The sequence below is a fragment of the Aplidium turbinatum genome, chromosome 12 (genome assembly GCF_918807975.1).
Source record: "Aplidium turbinatum chromosome 12, kaAplTurb1.1, whole genome shotgun sequence".
NCBI classification, from domain to species: Eukaryota; Metazoa; Chordata; class Ascidiacea; order Aplousobranchia; family Polyclinidae; genus Aplidium; species Aplidium turbinatum.
The window spans coordinates 24,765,060-24,789,095 of NC_137483.1; the positions used below are offsets into that span (position 1 = coordinate 24,765,060).

The following is a 24,036-nucleotide window of genomic DNA, read 5'->3' on the forward strand; positions in this document are numbered from 1 at the left end:
AACTATGGGAAAAAATCAGAAATCAATTTTACAGCAAAGGTCAATCAATAAACAGATTTTTAATGGGAAGGTTCTTTTTAAGGAACAGTTGGAGGCATTAAAATATTGATAAGGCTTTGCAGGAAAAAAAATGTACGAGATTTAAACAGAAGTATGAAAATGTTAAAGACAAAATTAGGTTGTAACTTAAGACAAACTTCTGTTCTCCCAAACAGAAAAAAAACTTTGCTGAATTCATTGTGTTGGCGATGAACAAAGCTGACCATTGTTATCGTCTTCGTTTGTTGTTTAATGAGAAGAAAGGTTTGCTTAATTTCCATGATCCGTTGCTTGCCTCGGTTGAACAAAGGCAGGAATTGGTGTTTGTTGTCCAGGTTGGATGGTTGAACCATCCTGGTTGGTCGAGACCATGTACATGCCTGGTGAGGTGTGGCGCAGCGGAGAAGAGAGACTTCCTGAGACGACCAACCAAAGAGGAGAGATATCCAGTCTTGATGGTACCCTGGCTGTGGATGTGAACCCGACCACATTCTGGTCTGTGAATCCCGATGGTATGTGTAGAACGAATTCTATGTTTGCAGATGCCGAAATCCAAAATTACTACGTTTGAAAACAAAGTATTGGTTGCGAGAACCAGCGCAGTGGCAATGCAGTAAAAGATGAACGTTTTCCGATACATTTAAATATACTTCATGTAAAAGTGCGGTTGAGAAAAACTTATGAAATATTTATAAATGTTTTGCATATTGTTCTTCATTGACTTACTCAAAGAAACGTATGCTAAAGGTTAGAAAGCAATTATAATGATACGCTTACTACGAACGCAAAAGTATCACACTGGCTAAGACGTTAAGACACACCACCTTTGTACTACTACAATGTTACCGGGTTAGTTTTATATCGTACGTAGGCTAGTAATCGTTTGAAAGTAAACAGTAAAATTTTGTTGCCACTTTTGCGCAGTAGCAACAGTTTTTGCGGATCAAAAATTATGTTAAATAATTTTTTTTCCGATAATTTGCATTGAATTGTTGTTGCAAAAACAATGTTATCTTAATCTTTGCATTACTTTACCAACTTCTCAAAATTTTAGGAGATGTTTTCAGTCGAGAACTTGAGCTTGATCTCGGCAACTCTTACCACGTGACTAGAGCGAGAGTGGGATGTCGTTTGTCGAAAGCCACTCAAGACGCAGATGACACGATTGTCATACTGGTGAGAAAGATTACGGGCGATTGTGACGCATTATGTGACTTGTAGAACATATGTACGTAAGCTTACTTACATCAATTATAGTTATTACTTGCTATAACCTAAAGTAATAACTATATTTGATGTAATTTGCTTGGCTTTTTTGCTTGGCATTACGCACTTTTGTACTATTAATAGTATTTATTGTTCATGCTTACTTCTATGAATAATTCAATTCCTATCTGTCGGCTTGCTTGTTACCTTTCTTAATTTTTACCTTTCTTTCTTAATTTTTACCTTTCTTAAGATTGTAAACCTTTTTTAAAGAATCATTATTTAATGAGGTGGGTTTGTAGTAGGGACGGTACATTACGGGACGCGCAAATCCGTTGTTCCTTCAACATTAGAAGGGTCAATTGCCAATTTGACATTTTTTTACGCTTTACTGCAGGCTTGCTTTCAACTAAAAACCTTAAATTACTTTAAAACCAACTTCACTCTTCTTATATAACCCATAAAAAGTAAATTATTTTGTAAATTACAAAAAAAACGTAACCCTTCTAGTGTTGCGGATAAGCCAAAAGCGGATGAAGTTTCGCATCCCTATGATCTACAATACCTAGTTTGTAGTTTGCTTGCAGAAGTTTGTAAGGAAAGATACTTTTGCTGAGTAAGCTGCTTTAGCATTTTGTGCTAAGATGTCATTGATATCTGATGCAGCTATAAATCTTCAGGTGCCCACTACACAAGATCCTCGAGAGACTCAGTGGGAAGAAGTGGCGCGTGTTGGATGCAAAGCGTCCGATGACTTCACTATTGATGCCTCAAAGGCTTTCGATGTGACGTCACAATTCTTCCGCGTGCGAGTTGCAGGAGCACCGGACACTGGCAATGATGAAAGCAGAAGACCGGAAATCAACGAGATCATGCTGAGGATTGAAGGTGATCTCGTGACTGAATTTCGAACTGCTCAGACGAACAATGATCGCAGGATCAGGCGGTTTAGTTGTGTGAAGTGGTCTGGTCATAGAGCACCACGTCCCTGACTAACGTTGCTTGTCGCTGCGTCATGGCTTTTCAATCGATCAATTGTTCACCCCGTTAGCTTAGTGGTTGAGCTCCGACAAAATCACGCGACCCTGGTTCGGCTCTCGGGGTGGGCGCATGAGCAACGCATTTAAGGACTGCTCTCCATTCAGCGGCACCTAGTGAATTGAATAATTCCCCGGCAACAAGCCTTCAACAATCGGTAACTTCACTCTGTCAATCTCGGTAACCGGCCCTGCGTCAAAAGCCTTTACAAGTATGCGAAACTGCCAGGAATAGCCTATCAAGGCTTTGTCAGCCCGAGTGTAAAGATTCAAAACTAAAATCAAGCATATAGCCTACTTATCTTGTGAGAGCTCTGTTGAGATTGTATGTTGTTGCAATACCTCTCTACTTTATTCGAAGCCATTGTTTACAAATTACTTCATCAGAGCCTACTTTGTGGGAAGAAGGAGACTGTCAGTTATGCAGCTGTACTGAAGATCACACGAAGATTTGTTCATTATCCTGCAATCTGAGCCCGGCTATCTGCGAGGAGAGAGGAATGTTGCTCTCAGAAGGAACTGAAGGTTTGTGCTGTATCCAATTTCTATGTCGTTGTGAGAAAGAACTAATATCGTTAATTATTTTGATCGGTTGTCTCTCGCGCCCGGCGCCGGTTTTACTTTGAAAAAATGAGAGTGTTCAAAGCAGGCCAGCACGAGGGAATTGATTCAATACTGGAGAAGAGACACAAGAGATCCACCTAATACGGGGAAATTGCATATACTGTATGATCGTTTATTGGTTTTCTAGAACTATATCGTTTAAGTTCTTAATTTCCAGGTTGCTAGCCTAAGTCTTCAGTCTTTTTATTGTTTGGAAGGGGTTATGTTTTAATTCGGCTGTTTAACTTCACCATTGCTTGATAAACGATACAAGAAAACATGAAAAAATTTGTGTAATTTAAACCAACGTAAAATTTACCACGTCTACCTGAACGGAATTAAACACTCGGCAATGATGGGGCGACTTCCTGGTCAGAGGCACCGGGGGCGTCCACGTCTGGAAATCTTCAAAAATCTTTCAACATGGACAAACCAAGATTTCATAAACTTAATAAGAACTATGGACAATCGATCGTTGTGGAGACTCACGATAGCCGACGCCTTATTCAGGCATGGCTGATGGTGATGCTCGTGCTCGGGATGTTGCTGCACTAATTACAGCTTTGTACAGGCAGATTACTACTAACGGTGCCGCTATAATAGTGATCTGGTAAGTTATGTCTGCTTGACTAAGTTTTGCCTTCAGTGCTTTTTCTTTTTCAGATTCATGTTGCGCATGCGTGGAAGCAATGGAGACCACCACCACTTGTAAGTAGCTCATTGCAACCTGACAGCAAGAGACGTGTGTTGCACATAGGCACGCATTAGATTTGTTGCCAAACATTCCAGCGAGTTGTTAAAGTATAAGAATGTGGTTTGTGTTTCATCAGCAACCGCTCAGCCTGCTCACACGGACACTGCGCAATCATCCACGAGTTATGCACCAACCACGCCTGCTGCCACCCCAAGGACATGCTCCCAAGATTGCCTTTGCATCTCCACATGCGATGGTTCCTCCAGCTTCTGTACGCCGCTCCCCGAATGCACAGCAACGTGAGCGTCCTCTTTGCAGTCGACTAAAATCACATTACAGTAGAATTCGCCTATAACGGCTTAGTTTATAACGTCAATTCGCCTATTACGTCACATTTCGCTCGGTCCCAGCAGAATTTCTATCTTTTACGTACATTGTAGTTCGGCTACAACAGCATCGCCTATAACGTCAATTCGCATGTAACAGCACCCTTTATAGGTCCCCAGACGTTTTTTGTTCGTTTATAACGTCACTTTAAGCCATCACCTTCACCACGAACGGTCAGTCTTTTAATCCAGTTAGCGCTGCTGCTTGCAAAATGTCTTCTTTTATTTTGCTACGTCGTTCGCAGCAGGGACTTTAATTAACTGAATTAACTTTTTTCCCGCGTGAAAAACTATCGCGTGTAAAAAGCAGCTCTACAGCTGACCTTTAAACCAGTGATGAGCAACCTTTTTGTGACTGTGGACCATAAATTTTTTTTAGAAATCTCTGTGGACCATAGCCTTTTTTGTATATCAGATTTATAATTGTGGCTTAAGTTTAGAAAAACAACATAGTAATAAGTAATAAATTTAACCAAATATTTATAAGTAACAACTGACCAAATATCATAAAATTTTACGTCAGTGACTGCCTTGTTCTGTCACACATTAAGTTTGTTGTTTGTCACACGTTAAGTCATAATTACAAGTAAAAGTTTGATTCAATCTTAATCTTACTGTACTACGCTTATTAATATCAAGTCGTTTTTTTTTTTTTTACAAAAAATGTCATTAATAACAGAAAATCCAGCCTCAACTAGCCATGTTGTTGGAAAGGATATGATGAAACATTGTACGATTTCGTAAATCTGTAGATTATTATTTATTATTTTAAATAATTATTTTATCCGTGGACCACCGAAAATTCTCTGTGGACCACTTGTGGTCCACCTGGACCACGTTGCTCTTCACTGCTTTAAACAACTCAAACTCAACTACGCTATGTGGTAGAGATATCCGTGTCAAAACCGAAACAGCTGAAGATCAATGCCTTTTTTGCTAATAAACAATGAACTTCTCTACTACTGTATGTAACGAGCTGTATTGCGCAAATTTCCTGTACCTTTCGCTGTAGTTTTTTTTTTTTAATTTCTTTGTTTACTGTATTTTCTGCGTGACTTTTGTCTGTTTGGTGGTACACAGTAAACTTGACTGGATTATACACCTCTTTCTTTAATCAAAAGACAGTTTTGGAATAGTTTGCGGTAGTTCGTCTATAACGTCAATTCGGCTATAACGTCAGTTTTTGCAATCCCCTGGAGGTGCCGTTATAGGCGAATTCTACTGTATTTTACATTGTTTCAAGTTTGCTTTACATTTGTACCCTCAGCTACTGACTAGATGTTGGTTGGAGGTTTTTTTTTTTTTTTTTTTTAACGAACTACACTGTCTTGAAAATAATTTGCTTTTCGGATGCATACCACTGTTAGTATTGCAGTAGACAAGCCTATGTCTTCAACGAATACCACATCCAGCTTTTCTTTTTATGTCTATCCTAACAGATGTTTCACCACATAGGCTTCATCAATCATCTTGAACCCATGCACACCAACTATACCATAAAGTCTGATTCACATTTATTGACCACATTAAGGTATGTTTCTCGGCAGTCGAGTGTAGCAACAACTCAGCCATAGACACGTGTTTCGCTCATGAGGCTCGGCTCATCAGTACCGCACCACTAGTTCTTGCCACATAGTTCTCAACCGCTGCTTTGGTCAGTCAATCGGATTCTTAACCGTAATAATTGACATAACCGTAACCGTAATAATTGACATAGGCTACCCATAGCCACCTGGAGATGCAGCCTGATTTGTCACATTTTGCAGATTTTAGTTACAGCTACTGCTAGTGCTTGACTGACATTTTTTGAGATGTTTTTACTTTTTGTGGTTTCCTAATGACATAAAACTTTTTTGTTGCCTTGGGGAAGCAATAGCAAATGAGAAAAAGTAAGTTGAAAAACGCAAAATCAGACTGTTATTGAAAATTACCAATCTGACTAAAATCTTCGAAATCAAATTTTCTTTGATTTTCAACATGTGAGCATGTTAAAACCCATTGTGTCATCTGGGGAAAAGAATAAAGGAAGTGTAAAAATCTAATTTTTAGAAAAATTTATTTAAACGTTTGCCTAAAGTTAGAAAAACCTGGAAATTTCTGCAAAATGTGACAAATCAGGACGTATCTTTAGGTGGCCATGACATACCGTAATAACCGTAATAATTGTCAGTTAATCGGATTATTACCGTAATAATTGACAAAAGCAGCGGTTGAGAACTATGTGGCAAGAGCTAGTGGTGCGGTACTGATGAGCCGAGCCTCATGGGCGAAACACGTGTCTATCGCTTGCTACACTCGACTGCCGAGAAACATATGTTTTTGGGAAAAGTCTTGATGGCTAGTGTGGAGGCTACACCAGTATGATTAGCGAAACACAATGCTCGCTGGTAGTCAGGTAGTGCTGACGCCAGGAAGATTGCTCCTTTCAACTGCACATTAAGGTATGCTCGTCTCGTCCTATGCAAAACCAAAACGAGGAGTATCAACATTTTCGAAAAAAATGCCGCAACAAACCAACAATTTTTCTTGCCTTGAATTTGATTTATTATCCCTTTCAACAGATGCGAGTGTCCTAGCAGTGCTTACAATACTTATGACCGCGCCAACTGGCGTTGCATTTTGGCCCCCCCATCGTTTCTATGTGAGCTCATCACAGAAGGACCAACATATGCTCAGAAAACGACGTCATCAGGCACTGTTACGACATCTTTCGTCACCACAGGATTGCCCGCCATCTCCACGTCATCACGTGAGTTTCCAAACTTTCCTTTCTTTTGACTTTTTTGTTTCGAAACTTAGTTAAAATTTGCAAATTCACTTGATCATAGAATAAGAAATCGATAAGTTAGTAACTAACTGTTAGTTGATCAAACAATACGAAAGCGGCAAACGTTTGTCGGTGGAGGATTAATAACTGGAGCAAATGTATGCAGCTTGTGATGATTCTTGCGAGCATTTGTTGTCTTGTGACGAGATGAAAGACTTCAATCCCCTCGAAATGCCGATGTTCGCGATGGAGGTTGATCCCTTTGTCTGTCAGGCGTGTCCCTGTCCTTCCGGCACATCAAAAGGTGCGCAAAAGTTGCTTCTATTGTTGCCTACTTCAGTTTCGACTCGGTTACTTTAAGAACATACAAAGAGACTTTAAGAACAACATACAAAAAGATGAATAATTATTTCATAAATTTTGATGTGTGCGCTTATTTTGATGTGTAAATTTTGATAACACCATATACCAGTACCAGCTGTATCACCAGCAAACTGTTGAATGTACACAGATGATGTGTGGGGAACTGGGATGTGTCTGCGATATCCATCATCCTGCGATGGCTGCGTTCACAACGGGGCCACATACCCAGTTGGTACCAAATTTGCGCAGGGGACTTGTGAAGAATGTGAATGCGTCATCGCCAATGACGTCATTACCACCAAATGCTACCCACAATGCAACTTAAGAACGCATGACTGCGCCAACGTAAGTACCCGTCTCAACGAGGAACATTCTTTTTATTTATTGGTGTTCAATGTTGTTTGTCATTTTGATATGAGTACAACTCAGCTGCATGGGTTCCAAGTTTTTGAGCTTCCTCATGCTGAATTGTAAGCATGGTTGCTCTAACATATTCTGTGAAATATCAGCGGTGGTACAATAACGTTGTTACTTTGCAGAAGGGAACGATTCTTGTGGACAATGACGAAGCTTGTTGCTACTGTGCAGAAATCCCTACGACGCCCACAAACCCGATAACCTCCACCAGTACGCCACAGGAAGCCACGTCACCCCCAGGACCAGCTTGCAATCAGAAATGCTCAGCTGTGATCTCATGTCCGGAGCAGGTGGGTCACGTGGTGGTTGGTAATGGCAACCGTTTTATGTTGCTTTCAATTTTACAACAAACAAACCAATAAACTTGGGTAATAACGCGACACCTGATCCGGAGGATGCAAACTAAACATAAACTTCAAGAAAATGAATTATCTTCTGTCAGGTGTCAAACCCACAGCAATGCTTGATATGAACGACTCGGTACATGACTTGCAATACAAACGAATTTATTTAAATTTACTTCAGTCAACTTAAATCTGTGCTACTCGAATGACAAGGTTAACGCAATACCTTCACTTTTCTGCGAAAATACTGTTGTTGTAATTCTACCAGTACCAGTTGCAAACAAAACCAGTGCATGACGACAATCAGGAATGAGATTGATTACGTCACATGGTTGATTGAACAGAGCGATCCTTACATACTTGCAATCATGCAATCACCATCCTTACAAGGATGCAACAGTCATCAAATTACCTGTCCCCGTTTTATCATTTCACTGAGTGTCTTGCCTGGACATCCGCATGCTCTCGATGGGAGGCGAGCTGTCAATCTTCACATAGTTGGTCAATCGTCTGTCGCCCCTCCATTCGGACAATATGTGGACGTTGAAAGGTTTAGCTTGTTATGCGCGCTGTCGTCTGTCAATTTTAGCCACAAATTATGATAGTTATTGCCGGCTATGTTTGGGCAGCTGAGCCAACCACAGATGACTTGTTGTCTATGAATGGCTTCTATGAATGTTTTCTAGTGGTGGACAATTTGCAGTGGTTTAACATATTTCACGACATGCTGACACAGGTTGATGCATGAAAGTGGATTTATTCTGTGTCTATTAGATTCCGACGACGACCACTGCACAACAGATGAGAGCGAGTGTAACAAAATATTTAACCATCAATACTCTTGTTTATCATTGTATTGCTGTTTATTTATTTTGGGGAGGGGGGAGAATTGTGACCTTTGCTAGTTACAGACATGCTGCTACTGCCTCTTGTTAGCCTAACTGGCGTGCTAACACATCGCTTGCTTTAACTATTCATCGTATTTGTTGTGAACGAAAAGTAAAATGAATCCCACAAATGACAATTTTGTACTAGGTTAGCAGAAGTAAACTTCATGGATGTTGTGCTGTTATGCAATTTGGTAAAAAAGTAACTTTGTTGAACTGTAAGCAGATAAAACCTAGCAACGACACGGCGTTTGAACAGTACATAAAACAATGAACTAGAAATTGCAAATGTTTTCAGCCAAACAGCATGTTAGCTCCTTTCAAGCGTCTAAACTACTGATTTCGTGTAAAATGAAATACAAAATGTACAAGAATGAAATAACATGGTAAAAGAAATAAAGCACATCGCATGACGGTTTGATCAAAAAGGTTGAGTAGATACGAGGCACTTCCGACACATAACTGGCTGTTCAAACGAGGACTGCGTGATTTTTTAAAAACTTGAATAGCCTAATGTTTATCCCTAGAGAGCTTCTTGGTCTGTTCAAAGCTGTTGCCTCGTTGAATGGCCAAGCGCGCATGGATTATTATTCATTCAGTTGAAAGGAGAATTTAGATGAAACAATGTTAGGCTTTTCATCAGTAGGCCTAGGCTGCATGTTTATACAAAACGTTTTCTAGTTTGTTGCAGGTAAATCAATAACTCGAAATGCTTTAATGTGAAAGATATTATGCTAATTATTGTGACCTTTCTACAACGTCTCCGACAATGATGGTAGTCCATGGGTCACTATTGTGCAGCAACAAAGTTTTCATTAATGTACAGCCCGCATAACTTGATAGTATAATTTTATTTCTACTCTGCGGTGGTTGCTTTTCTTAAAATAAGTTAAGTAACGAGCCATAAAATTTTTATTTACATAAATATAGGCCATGTAACAAAAAGAATGAGAATTATTGAGCCCGAACGTAGGATGAGGGATATTATTATTATTTGTTTTTTATTAGCAGTCTTTTAAGTAAAAATATTTGCAAATCTTTTCCATTTTTCAGGCTGCGTATATACCAGGTGATAGCCCTCCATTTAAGGTTGAAGAAGGGTGCTCGGAATGCGCTTGCCCGACCGGGTACACAAAGGATACAAGCATGTGGGAAACTGGCATGTGCTTGCATTTCGTTACACCATGCGCGGAACCTTGCCAGGTGAATGGAGAAGTGCAACCGGTGAGTTTCTATGTTTTATGCTTTTGCTGGTTGGTTACTAAAATGCAAAGAACTGCAACAAAAACCAACACATCTTGTTCATGTTTCCTTGTTATCATTATACACGCTGTTCCAGCTGAACAAGTCTTACGTGCGTGATTGCGAGGTGTGCGTGTGCGCATACGACGAAGGGTTGTACCTCGAGACCTGTCTGCCTTTCTGTAACCTCACCGCGGAGGAATGTGCAAGCCAGGGGAAGACACTGCTCGTTGCTGATGGGCTATGTTGCAAGTAAGCCGATTAGCATGATATGAAATTATCGCGCAGTTTATTGAACAAACTAATATGATGGAAATAGGAAAAGAACGAATTCTCCATCAATTCAAACCACTGAATAATTAACATGCTTTTCTAAACTTTTTTTCTTGTTCTGCACACTATGATTATCTTTGCAAAGAAAGAGCATCATATGAAAGACAAACACTAGCACATAGTTAATTTGGCATGTCACCAATGTGTTGGTATATTGAGGAAATCACATTGCTCATTAGAAAGTTGCAAATGCAGACTAGCGTTTCATGAAACTGTTTTGTGAAGATTGCGAGACTTTACAACCAGAAACTACTTGGAAAGGATTCTAACGTACATTCCTGTAAGTTTGTTATTTGATGTTTCTGACTAGATGCGTTGAGGAAAGGACGATCCCTCACACAACAACGTCCCCAATAACCAGCCCCTCATCAGAAGGAATTGCTACCACGACTGAATCAGCCCCAAACAATGGAACTGTTGTGACTGGTAATAGATTGTAAAAATAAAATAAAAAGTTCTCTGTTGTAACTTCTAATTGAAATTTCTCCAGTAATTGAGGGGACAAAATTTTATCTTCAATGATTCGTTTGTCCACAAGTTTCTTCTACTTGAATTTGCTACTTTTTATTTGCCTCTGTACATAATACCTTTTTGTGTCTTTGCAGAGCAAACGCTTCCGCGTACCACGTCAAGCACCAGTCCGGCACCAAACACCACGGCACCAACCACCAGTCCGGCACTAACCACCACGGCACCTACATGCAGCGAGCAATGTACGTGCTTACTCGGCTGCGATGGCGAACAAGACGACTGTGCCAAAGTTGAAGGCTGCACCGCTTACTGCACATGCATGAACAGGTTAGTGGCGAGGTACCGACAGTCTAGTGGTGAAATGCATTTCCACATAGAATTTTAAGAATATTTATTTAAGTGAAATAACAATGAATACAATCCTCGCTATAAATTTCCTCATTAGTTGTCCAAGGGATGATGCATTGAGGACGAACGAGGACGAAGATCGAGGAAAACAGAATGGCTCCAGACAAGCAACTTTCAATAGAAGAAAACTTATTTTAGAATATTTTTAATATAGCCAAGTTTTTATTTAGTTCTTCCATTCGTGTCAATGGAAGGTGCGCGACGCCGCCAAGTCAGAAGAATTGCGCGACTGCAACCAGCACAACTGGTCCCCGGTCGGTTACTTCTGAATTTGGAACAACCAACAGTCCAAACCAGACAAAGCCAAGCTATAGTTCAACAACAGCTTCAACAGCGTTATGTGAGGTAGCTCGTCTTTGTCCACAGCTTTTAATGTAATGGCTGTGTTAAAAAAACTCTTTAATTAAACATTAGTTCATGTAATTGTGCATATGTGGATGGATGCAAGTAATTGTTGCTACATCTTCTTCAGGATGGTGATATCATAAAGCAGGAGAGCTCTTGCACGGTGTGCACTTGTCAAGACAATCGCTACAAGTGCAGCGCGTATTGTGAATCGAAATGTGCGCCGGTAAGATATTTGGCAAGCAGCAAGGCTTTCATTATGTCTAATAAACGCTTTAGTTCCCGAGAACAGACTGTTCAGCATACTGATATGTGTATTGCAATAATTGTTCCATGAGTTTACACAAGTGCATTCTATCATAGCCCACTTCTACTAAAGCTATTTCAGAATATGCTTGCGTACGGACAAAGAAATTGAAGTTGAATTACCCTTGGTTAGATCTCGGGGTCTGTGAATGAGCAGAACATACATTTCAAGGACAGGTCTTGATTCACTTGCTCTACTTTACTACAACAACACTCAGAAACTTCAAACTGTCAACATTTGTGATGGTGTAAAGTTACAATATTTGCAATAAATGACGCCATTCTCCGTGAATTCAACATTGGTCATTGGGTTGTGCCAGGAATCTTTCTACAAGTTTTGGAACTTTCAAAATTATGCTTCAGAATTTGATATTTTATTTTCGTACTACAAGAAACAATTTTTTCTATCTACTAAGCACAGTACAACCTAAACGTTTTATTACTAGACATTGTATCATCCACCAACTCCATTGAAAGCAACGTGATCAGAGGTTTTATTGCGCGGAGAAAATAAAAAGACAACTTTTATTTTTTCAGGGTTCAAAGCTTGTTCAAAGAGTAGGAACATGTTGCTACTGCGTTCGTGAAGTTATCGCAACCACTCAACAAACCGTTAGTTACCAAACCACTCAAGGCATAAATGGACAAACAACCACTCAAGGAATTGCTGGTAAAACAACTACTCAAGGAATGGCTGGTGAAACAACCACTCAAAGAATGGCTGGTGAAACAGCCACTCAAGGAATGGCTGGTGAAACAACCACTCAAGGAATGGCTGGTGAAACAACCACTCAAAGAATGGCTGGTGAAACAACTACTAAAAGAATGGCTGGTGAAACAACCACTCAAAGAATGGCTGGTGAAACAACCACTCAAGGAATGGCTGGTGAAACAACCACTCAAGGAATGGCTGGTGAAACAACCACTCAAGGAATGGCTGGTCAAACAACCACTCAAAGAATGGCTGGTGAAACAACCACTCAAGGAATGACTGGTGAAACAACCGTTCAAGGAATCGCTGGTGTAACAACCACGCAAGGAATAGCTGGTGAAACAACCACTCAAGGAATGGCTGGTGTAACAACCACGCAAGGAATGGCTGGTGAAACAACCACTCAAGGAATGGCTGGTGAAACAACCACTCAAGGAATGACTGGTGAAACAACCGTTCAAGGAATGGCTGGTGTAACAACCACGCAAGGAATGGCTGGTGAAACAACTTCTCAGAGAATGGCTGGTGAAACAACCACTCAAGGAATGGCTGGTGAAACAACCACTCGAGGGATGGCTGGTGAAACAACCACTCAAGGAATGGCTGGTGAAACAACCACTCGAAGAGTGGATGTTGCAACAACCACGCAAGGAATGGCTGGTGAAACAACCACTCAAGGAATGGCTGGAGAAACAACCATTCAAAGAATGGCTGGTCAAACAACTGCGCAAGAGATGGCTGGTCAAACAACTACTCAAGGAACAACCACTCAAGGAGTGGCTGGTGAAACAACCACTCAAGTAATGGTTGGTGAAACAACCACTCATGGAAAGGTTCGTGAAAAAACCACTCAAGGAATGGCTGGTGAAACAACCACTCAAGAAATGGCTGGTGCAACAACCACTCAAAGAATGGCTGGTCAAACAACTGCGCAAGAGATGGCTGGTCAAACAACTACTCAAAGAATGGCTGATGAAACAACCACTCAAGGAATGGCTGGTGAAACAACCACTCCTGAAATGGCTGGTGAAACAACTACTCAAGGAATGGCTGGTGAAACAACCACTCATGCAATGGCTGGTGAAACAACTACTCAAGGAATAGCTGGTGAAACAACCACCACTCAAGCAATGGCTGGTGAAACAACCACTCGAGGAATGGCTGGTGAAACAACCACTCAAGGAATGGTTGGTAAAACAACCACTCGAAGAATGGTTGCTCAAACGACTACTCTAGGGAGAGATGATCAAACTACTACAAAGGTATTGTACAATTCTGATATAAGCTGTGTTGGAATTACTTTATTAAGTTTCTTTCGCCTCATATTATATTGTATTTTGATTTTTCTTATTTCAAGTTTTTTGTTTTATTCAATTCAGAGCTATGTCACCACAACTACCATTGTCTCGCTGAGTACAACTGATATTTCGCGAAACTGCTCATGGGACTGCAAATGTTTTGTCACTTGTCAAAACCAAGTGATTTTAAACCCAGGTAAATATTTGTCAAAATAATTATGTTTTTATATAATTATATAATGTGCGCAGCTCTTACTTCCTGGGCCAAGGTTAAATTATTTTGCACAACTGCAGTATTTTTGATTAGTTGTAAAGTGACGACAGTGTGTATGACGTCAGCCAAACAAAATTGGTTTGAACTGAGCCAATCCCAGATGAACGAGCTTACGATATGCTGCCCGAAAAATTGGACCATCTGCCTAAGAGCATTGCGAAAGTGACTCATTGCTGCCATTATTAAGCTTAATAGTTTTCTAACAGGGGAATAGAACAGATATCTTTGGGGAATAGAACAGATAGGGGAAGGGGGAATAGAACTTAGGGGAATAGAACAGATATCAGATATCTAATCTGTCATGACTTAGATTTCATATTATATATCAAAAAATTATTACAATTTTTTTTTATAAAGTTTAGATTGTTTTTGTAATTCCTAGCAGTGAAAATTTATAAAGTATGCAGTATATTGCGTGTTATTCAACCTTGATTCATTAAAAATTGACCATATGGTGGAGACATTATGTACGATCCAATGTTACCCTTCCCTCCTTTCTCGACATGTAACAGAAAGAAATGGTTTAGTTATAATAGAATTTTATCCCGTTATGCCCGAACTGCTGCCACTCTTCATCGATGGGGCTATCAAAACACACCAATTTGTCCAAATTGCGAAAAAAGCAGGCCAACTGTTGATCATTTGGTTTTAGACTGTCCATGGACTGCACTGCCCAGTGGTTTCAACAGCTTACCAATGCGAAAATATATTTAAAAACTCGCTGAAAGACAACGAGCTTCAAGTGTGAAAACGCCATACGAAACTACTACTCTTGCTGCTTTTCTATTAGACGCTTGCGGTCTAACAATGCGAGGCGCTTGCAACCACACGTTACAATACGATTCCCAACTGACTCACGAGTGTGATGTCATAAAAACTGTTGTGCTACAGGTGAACTCCCTGTCCGGTGTGGAAGCGAGCAAGCTCCAGAATGCGATTTGTGCGCATGCGCCAACGGCTACATCAAGGAACCAATCACCAGGAAGTGCATACAATACGAAACCGGATGCAGCCGCATGTGTATGTACAATGGAAGAAGTTATCAGGTGGGAATAACTTAAGGACGAAGCAATTGTGCTACACTGTAAACAGATTTTTGAAATCAACTATTTCCCAACCGAGGGCAAGTTCTGTGCCAAAAACCTTTGAATTTGTTGCTTGGTTTCGTTATTATTGAATCCCGGGCTCTACTTTGTAGCAAGACACCTGACAACGGCTCATTAGAAGTCGATAAAGTTCATTGTTTTTTTCAATTGATTAGTTTTGGATGCATTGACGAAATGTTGATGAAATATATTCCCAAACAACTTCTTTTCTGCCTGGTGTTGTTGTTGTAAGTCGTTCTGCTTCAGTGGTTCGCCTAAGTTAGTTCCATTAATGGCTTTGTATTTTGATTTAGTATTGATTTCATATAATAAAACAACCGGTTCAATAACTAATAATGCGTCACAATTGAAAACAACATCTTTGCTGACTTTTTAAACATTCCACGTGGCTGCAACGGCAACTGGTGTACATTTTATAGCTGGGATGAGATGCGACAATGATTTACTGGATTGCTGGGTTTGTTTATTGTCGAGCCACAAATTCATGAAACTAATTTGTTAATGAACAAACAATATTGAATCAGTGAATTCCATCTTTGCCACCACACTTGCGTAAATGATTCTAAACTCCAACAAGTCTGTGGAACTGCCTTGATTGAACTTCAGGAAAGGATTTTTCTTATCAAGTCCAAATATTCTTTCAGTCAATCTATCAAATTTCGTTTCAAGTGCTCACTATAATCACTATCATCATCATCTTTGCCATTTTATTGTCTTGCGATGTTTATTCACATCGTACAGTGACGTCATTAAAGCATAACATTGTATGAATCAGGAAGGGGAGCGCTATTGGAAGGGAGATTGTCAGTACTGCCAGTGTTTGGATGGTCAAGAACATTGCCAACAAGACGTATGCAGGTTGACGCAGGACAACTGTGACGAACTGGGGCAGCGCTTTATTCAAGTCCCAGGTAACACGCAAATTAGGTTCTCTCGCCCCGGCACTATTAACCCATCAGCCCGCGATCTTGAAGACTTGTTCTTACACAGAGTCGTACACTTTTGGTTTGCTTTCTTTCATAAGCGTTATAATGTTAATGTCACAAAATAGCGACCTATGCTTTTAAGATCTAAGAATAAGTATTAGCGTATTGCCATTTTACCAGTTTTCTTAAATACTCTCTCGCCTTTGCCGTTTACTCCTGTTTCTAGACCTTTACCGTCTTATGTAATTAGCTTCCCCGACAGCTCGATTGGTTAGCGCGTGACTTCGTGAACGAAAAAGCTTCAGTGTACGCTTGAGCAACGTACGTTAAGGATTGCTCTCCATTCAGCGGCATCTAATGGATAGAATAGCTCACAGACAACCACTATGGAAACTCCACTCAGCCAATTTCGGCGACCGCCCAGCGTCATTGATTCAAAGCCTCTACAAGTATGCGAAACTGCCAGGATTAAGCTCTGCAAGAAGATTTACCAGTCCGAGGATAAAGATTCAATTAATCAATCAATCAATTGTAACTGTTGCCTTGTTTGCAAATAAAGTCAAACTGAACAAACTACAATATTTCTAGGTACCTGCTGCTACTGCGCACCATACAATGTGACCATAGGAACTACGATAACAGCAGCAGCAGTAAGTAGTCAAGCTGTTCTGGCAACAACCATCTCTGCTACGGAGACAAAGACCACTGCCGGACCAGCAGCTAATGAAACCACCATCGTTCCGGCGTCTTCCACGACATTAGCCAGCAGTCGATGCGTATACAATGGAACAGATTATAGTCGACCACCGGTAGGTCATGTGATTCCTTTCCATGGAATGACGTCATGGTGTGTTCATCAAACTTAAAGTGCAGTCCCTAACATACAATAAGTTGGATGCATTTGGTTTTGGTTTGGTTTGGTTTTGAATCTTTATCCTCGGACTGACAAAGCCTTGATAGGTTATTCCTGGTACTTGTTCGCATACTTGTAGAGGCTCTTGACGCAGGGCCGGTTACCGAGATTGGCAGAGTGAAGTTTTCCGATTGTTGAAGTCTTGTTGCCGAGAAATTATTCCATTCACTAGGTGCCGCTGAATGGAGAGCAGTCCTGAAATGCGTTGCTCAAACGCACACCTCGAGAGTCGAACCAGCGCCGTGTGATCTTGAGCCCGGCGCGTAACCACTGAGCTATCGGGGCATTTGTTGCTAAGCACCAACGACTTCGCTGGAACGGGGTGCAAAGTGACCCACCTCCACAGTAGATTTTGTTGGATACCCGTTCTGGTCATTTCGTCAATTTTTGAAATTAACTTTTACTTGCCGCTGAAATTTAAAATGATTTCAGGAGACTGAGGTACATGCCACATGCGCTGACGTCATTACAATTTCTTTATCGTTAAAGAAAAGTCTTTTGGTTTTAAAAAGCAAAACTTATTTAATGAATGCTGATAATTTTTTTGCGTCTGTTCATAGCCAAACAACGTTTGGGAAAGCGAGTGTAAGATTTGCCGATGCCTGGACAATCGCCAGGATTGTGACAAAGTGTGCCGACTCACTAGTGCCTCTTGTGCCGAGGACGAGATGCTGGTAGAAGGACAGGATGGTGATTGTTGCAGATGCGTTGCACAGGGTAAGTGGCTACAGTGTATGTACCCATGCAGCCGCTTTATCTGATTTAAGTCTGGGAAAGATCTGGTCAGATAAAGTGGTCGTCTGGGTAGGTTCTTAGAGAGAACCAGCGTCGTGTAGCTACAGTACTACTGTATATGCATAGTGGTTTAACTCGAACCATTTCGTTTAGTTTTTATATTTTTACTAGAATACTACATACCCAGACAGCCACTTTATCTGGTCAGATTCGTAGTCGATATGGTAAAGATCTGGACCAGATAAAGTGGTTGTTTTTGGGTCGTTGCTCTTCATCAAGAGTATTCAATTCTTTAAGGCTTGTTTTGTTCCATAAAGCAAGACACCTGGAATTATAGAATTGACGATATTTTCTCGATGAACAGTTTGCGAGTATGAAGGAGAGTTCAAGCAATATGGTGATTCATGGGAAGTCGGAAGTTGTGTGACCTGTACTTGTACCGATGCAGTTTCTGGGATCAGCTGCATGGACAGAAGTGAATCGTGCAATGTGACTTGTGAAGAGAACGAAGAACTGAAGGCGATCGAAGGAGAGTGTTGCCCTATATGCGGTGAGACGATTCTCAAGTCAGAAGTACCGTACTAAATTTAGCAATAACATTATTGGTTTCTAGCACTAGTTGCAGCGCTCATCTAATGAAAGTGAAAACAAAACTTTTCAGTATTTAACTGTTTGTTTTGTGCTGATATTCTCATCGGGCAAAAAGTTTTTTTTTTCTGCAAAACTGTTAAATTTACGAATGACGCAGCACCGCGGTACTCCGCTCAGGTTCAATGCCGCGTGCAACAACCTTCATAGTGACCTTAATGTGAGTACAATCGTGTCATCGCCGTCTGATGCTTTTGTTCAGCAAGCCGCCCGGTACCAGAACCGAAATGCGCCCCCACAGCTGTGAGCATCGCGTTGCAACATGACGACTGTGCCACTGATGGAGAGGTGGAACTGACGTCATGCCAAGGAAGTTGTACGTCTGACGTCACAATGCTGGCACTGCCACCATTTGTACAGGTGCGTCATAACTCAAGCGTGCTCTTTAGTTCAGTACCTAACCCTTGCTCAATTTTGTTGTTTGGACCATTCGAAGAAGTTAACATTGGACTATTGTGATGCAATCGCATTATCGCTGCATTATCTCTGTCAGACTGATCATTGTGGACAATGATCTTCGGGTTGTGAATATTTCATTAAAAGTTGTGATACTAAAAAAGACTTCAATCGTGTTGTGCACGGCGAGAGTGATTGACCTCGAACGACTATAGTCACGATACGCACTAACGCGTTTTTTGAAAATATTGAAAAGTTGTAACATGGGTAATGCAAAAAAGATATTTGTTAAGACAGAGTTGCTTAAGATGGAGAAGTTGAATGGAAGCGAATGAAATGCTTTTCATTGCAGACGAACTGCCATTGTTGCAAACCGTCTTTGGTCGAGTACCGGAACGTAACATTCTCGTGCCCAGATGGTTCCTCTACTCTACACTTGGTGCCGCATATCTTATCGTGCGCATGCGCGAACTGCGAATATGATCCCTTCACTGGGACGCGGGAGAAGACACCGTTGCAGTAAATTGTTAGTTGTGACCTGACCGGACATTGACCTGACCTGAGTACTTGACCACACTGCAGCAGTGGACTGGCAACTTGACAACAAACAAATCCATTGCTTGTGGGAAACTGAACCAGAAAAAATTATTAAGATTTAGCTTTATAGCATGTAACAGTTAAATGTATCTTTAACCGTTTATTGAAAGAAAGGTGGCGGAAACCACCACACAATTGCAACAAACTGCTGCGGTGTCCTGTTATTATTTTGTAGCCTAAAACTTGTAAATAACTTTGTAGTTACTCAAAGATCTGACTTCTTTATTTTGCATCGATGTGTGGAACCGGCCTTGCCCCTTATACGGGTTGTGATAAATTTGTTTCTTCAAGAGGTATTGATATTAAGTTAGTAAGTGCGCCTGGCAAATAGCCATGTTTATATTGTTGTCAAGTCACTTCGGTTCTTGCAGATCAGCTCTGTGCACCACCGGCCTTTAAGTTCAACGGACTGAAATTCCTGTACTAGCATCACATACATTGACTTTACTAAAACCTATGTTTTAATTACTTGTCATGCCTTTACAAATGGTTGTGTTATCGCTTGATTGGTTTGCAGTCGTGTTCCTGCACGAAATAATAAACCAGTAGATCTCGAACATTGCTTGGATTTTAAAGCAGTTGTAGTCACTACGCAGTCGCTCTGTCCGTGCTTTCGCTGTCGATCTTGCTGGCGACTGATCCCAACGAAGGCGAAACTTTCATTTCTGTTGTCTCGCAACTGCCCATTTGTTTTGCAATAGACAACATCTGTTGCGTTACACTTTGAGTGTCCCGCAATGTTACCCCCTCAACCTCGTTCTTTGAAGCAAGAAATAACAAAATCGGAATTATTTTGAAGTTTTCGATATGACTGGATCAAAAATCGAACCCATAGTTAAGTTATGGTAACCAAATCGAGAGGCTGCTGGTAGGCTGCACATTGCACAAAACGGTTGAGCAGGCAGATTTATGACACAACTAAACTAATGATGATACTGAGGCTTTAAATCGCCCAAACACAATGTGAGCGCTTTTCCATCAAAAGCATTATGTACAAATCTAATCCTTAATGGGCAAGGAGTGCTTCACTTGAGAAACAAAAGGCAGAAAATGATAAAAGGAGATGAGCCCCAGCAGGGGTCTAGCATGACTCATTTGAATTGGGAGGATGGGATGGGGACTCCAAAAGCACAAATATATAACTTGACATGAAAATTTAGCCACAAGCAAATTTTGATCTAAACATTCTAAATTTTATCCATTATTCAATAAACGTATTTGTAATAAGCCTTGGCCATTTTTCTGTTCTGACAGCCTTTTCGCGATAATAGCCTACTGGGCTATATGTGCAAGTTTGTAATAATAGTAAAGTAACATCCGCACACCACGAAAAGACTCATATCAGACAAAATAAAGACATATCGGAATTTCGGCAGAATTTCTTGATTTTTGTGAATTAGGCAGACGATTTTGAAATACGAATTCAGGGAAATCAAGAACCGATCGGGATTCGGGAAGCCTAACTTACGCCATCTTGCTTTTCAGAGTAGGAAGTGTTATGAAAATGTGTTGCCAAACTTTCTGCACATTGTCATGCAAAAATATATTTTTAATCAAGTAGGCCTAGCTCTAAAATCAGCCAACGGTTTCTAGTCAAGCCTCGAATAAAATTTGCAACAACTCTACGAATCTTTCCATTTCTATAAAGTGATCTCTTGTCAATTTATTAACTAAGTGTAAGCCAGGATACTAAAAAATAACAAATCAAAGTATTAGTGTTGATAATTATAAACCAATTATCGTCGTCAAAATAACAACTCAATCAAATATCCGCCTCGATGGACGCCATTGAGTCGTCACAACCGAATTTAAAGATTTTCGCGATGCACAAACGCATGGAAACGCTTTTCCTTTAAAATTAGATGGATGAAAAACGACCAAAATTTGATGTGACCGAACGACGACAATCACCCCTATGACGACTATGATAATAATGATGTCATAAATGTGTTTGAAATACTTGGTTGGTAACAATGTTTTAAAACACAAACTTCATTAATGACGTATTCTTGGGATGTTACTGCTGTTTCTTGTCTGGCATGTGAGCGTGGACGCCGCCACGTCTACGAGTCGAGTTTTTAAAACAGAAAATTTTAAAGTGCATGAATTGCGCAATTTAAGTGACTGTTGACCCCCATACCCCCCTCCCCCACACCCTTTATACGTCATAATTCAGGAAAATTACAAACCAACATTACAATTTTTTTTAAATACGAAAAAAAATTACCGTACTGGAAAGTCAAAATGATTGGGGGAGCACGTGCCCCCCGTACCCCTTAGAGCAGTGGTTCCCAACCGGGGTGCCGCGGCACCCTGGGGTGCCAATTGCAATGCTCAAGGGTGCCGCGAGATAATTGAGATATTGCAATAGTGCGGCCCATTATTTATTTTAACTTTTACTTGTTAAGTGCGAAATTTATTTATTTCTAACCGAGTTTCAGTGCGTAGGCTATTAAGTTAAGTTTCGCGTCTCGCAGTTATTCCCGGCTCCTTTCTGGAGAGTCGCTTAGTGGGGAAGTCGCTGGCGGTAAGTTGATAATCCTCGGTAAGCCTTTGATTTCTCGCCCAGGAAAAACAGCGCGAGATTTTGACTCGTTGCTGTTCTTTGCATGAAAACGTTTGAAACGCATCATTATTGTCAGGTTTCATGATTTTATTTTGCAAAGAAATCGAGAAATCCATTTTTACTGGACTCTCATATTGTTTTGTATCTTAAAGAAGAATTAATTGACATTTATAACAATGGAAGTTGCTTATGCACAAGCAGATGCCTCTTGACGAGTTCTGGATAAACATTCAAAATGAATATCCTTGCGTTGGAAAGAAAGCTATTGTGCTTTTGCTGCAGTTTTCACGTCATACGTAGATGTGAAAGTGGATTTTCCGTATTAACGAACGTAAAAACTAAAAAACGAGAACGACTGCTTATAGTCGAGGAAGAAATGGGAAGGCACTTTAACATGCACATATCCAATCCATGGACTTCTGTCCAATCCAACCACGAACCAATGAGATGCTACGTTATCTGTCCAATTGTGACCATTCCAGCATTCAGCCAGAGAATTAATTATTACGTTGAACTTTGTTTGGTAATTACAGAAGAAAAAAGAGCTATAGCAGATGTGGAAATCAAACCCACGTCAATATAATGACTACCACCGCCCTAACCCAATGCGCCAAGTCAACCGATGGCAAAGCAATGATTTAATTTAGCTAGAATTTGCGTTTTTCCTTTATTCTTCCTAAACGCAACCTTGATGACGTCATGAACAGCGTAGCTTCTGATTGGTTCGTGGTTTATTAGAAATTTGCTTGTTAAAGTGCCTACCGAAGAAATGCGGGTGGCTTTATCGAATGTGCCCACAGATATTAAGGGACTTTGTGCAAGAAGTCAAGCTCAAATTTCACACTGACTTTTGAATAAATGCATTAATTTATGCGCGCTATACTGTAACTTAAAACTCATTCTGTATTATTTCATACAGTTATTTGAAATACAGAAACCTCCTAAATTGATCCAGTTTTACCAGGGTGCCGCAAACTATTTATTTCTTTGATAGGGTGCCGCAAGATCAAAAAGGTTGGGAACCACTGCCTTAGAGCTTAGACGCTACTGAGCCTCAACATCGATCAGCTTTTGGGTGCTAAAATCTTATTTGACTTTGTAGTCAACGCATTTTTTCTGGAGTGCAACAGTGACGAAACAAGATATAATGTGAAGTGTATTAACGAGCAATCTAAAACATACAATGCTAGAAGGCTACGTAACAATGCTAGAAGGCTACGTAGTACGTGTTTACAAACGCAAAGATCATATAATTTACAAACAAGGTTCTTTTTGATGCAATTAAAATTAATGTGGTTGTTTGTTTAGGTTGATCAGAAGCTCGCATTTAATTGGGCAGCACTTCTTAAAACTAACATAACAATATTGTAATGTGCATGGGAATTTAAGATTACGTTGAAAGAGCAACCTATGGAGTTGGACAAACTGCAGTAGATGGATTTATAAAAGGTAATTTTAGTTTAATGAGAACTGCACATCAATAAGATCAACTGATCTATCGATTAACTTGATTATTGTGAGAAAAACAGTTTGACGACATCACAGGAAACATATATGTACACATGTCAACTAATCACGTGATCTAATCAGACCAATCAAAATATAGTTTCTTCCATTCCATCTCCTGCAATGCAGCAAATGACGTTAAATCACAATTACCTTCCAGTCAGTCCCAAAAGATTGAAATTTGTGAGGCTAGTTTCATTCGAATCAAGTTTCAACAAAATGATCAAAATTATTGGAACCGGGAGGGAACCTTTCAAATGTAGGGGAGATGTTCCACCAACGGACCACCCTTCTATTTCTTAAAATAAAAGTTGGAAGCACAAAAAATGTTATTGTGGTATCGAGATTAACCTTTTTGGTTTTGGAAATCTTCCTTGCGGGGACCTGTGATTTTTTTTCATATTGTTATGAAGGAAAGTATGTTTTACAAGGTAGAAAGTAAATTTTGAACATTTTTCTTCTGCAATTTTTTTCACCCATCGGTTTATTTTTTCAAGACTATTTTTTGTTT

General features: G+C 40.2%; 2 protein-coding genes across 3 annotated transcripts in view; one reads left to right on the top strand and one right to left on the bottom strand.

The window, feature by feature from the left end:
* Positions 1–20,010, top strand: part of LOC145780710 (uncharacterized) — a 91,354-nt gene extending 71,344 nt beyond the window's left edge. Inside the window, 25 exon segments of the mRNA XM_082592330.1 lie at positions 375–551; positions 1,094–1,215; positions 1,926–2,133; positions 2,670–2,807; positions 3,549–3,593; positions 3,716–3,878; positions 6,527–6,714; positions 6,899–7,036; positions 7,244–7,440; positions 7,635–7,802; positions 9,797–9,967; positions 10,083–10,237; positions 10,629–10,744; positions 10,924–11,116; positions 11,368–11,542; positions 11,670–11,768; positions 12,386–13,822; positions 13,940–14,054; positions 15,024–15,178; positions 16,014–16,149; positions 16,753–16,973; positions 17,638–17,794; positions 18,177–18,362; positions 18,663–18,820; positions 19,209–20,010. Coding sequence (XP_082448456.1) covers positions 375–551; positions 1,094–1,215; positions 1,926–2,133; positions 2,670–2,807; positions 3,549–3,593; positions 3,716–3,878; positions 6,527–6,714; positions 6,899–7,036; positions 7,244–7,440; positions 7,635–7,802; positions 9,797–9,967; positions 10,083–10,237; positions 10,629–10,744; positions 10,924–11,116; positions 11,368–11,542; positions 11,670–11,768; positions 12,386–13,822; positions 13,940–14,054; positions 15,024–15,178; positions 16,014–16,149; positions 16,753–16,973; positions 17,638–17,794; positions 18,177–18,362; positions 18,663–18,820; positions 19,209–19,379 — 5,189 coding nt within the window. The 3' untranslated portion in view covers positions 19,380–20,010.
* Positions 20,011–23,168: 3,158 nt separating this feature from the next.
* The window catches only part of LOC145780933 (phosphatidylinositol phosphatase PTPRQ-like), a 64,798-nt gene continuing 63,930 nt past the window's right edge, over positions 23,169–24,036 (bottom strand). For both annotated transcript variants that reach the window (XM_082592607.1, XM_082592608.1), the window contains one exon: positions 23,169–23,643. In XM_082592607.1, the coding sequence (XP_082448733.1) occupies positions 23,615–23,643 (29 nt within the window). In that variant the 3' untranslated portion in view covers positions 23,169–23,614. The remainder of the gene's footprint in view (positions 23,644–24,036) is intronic.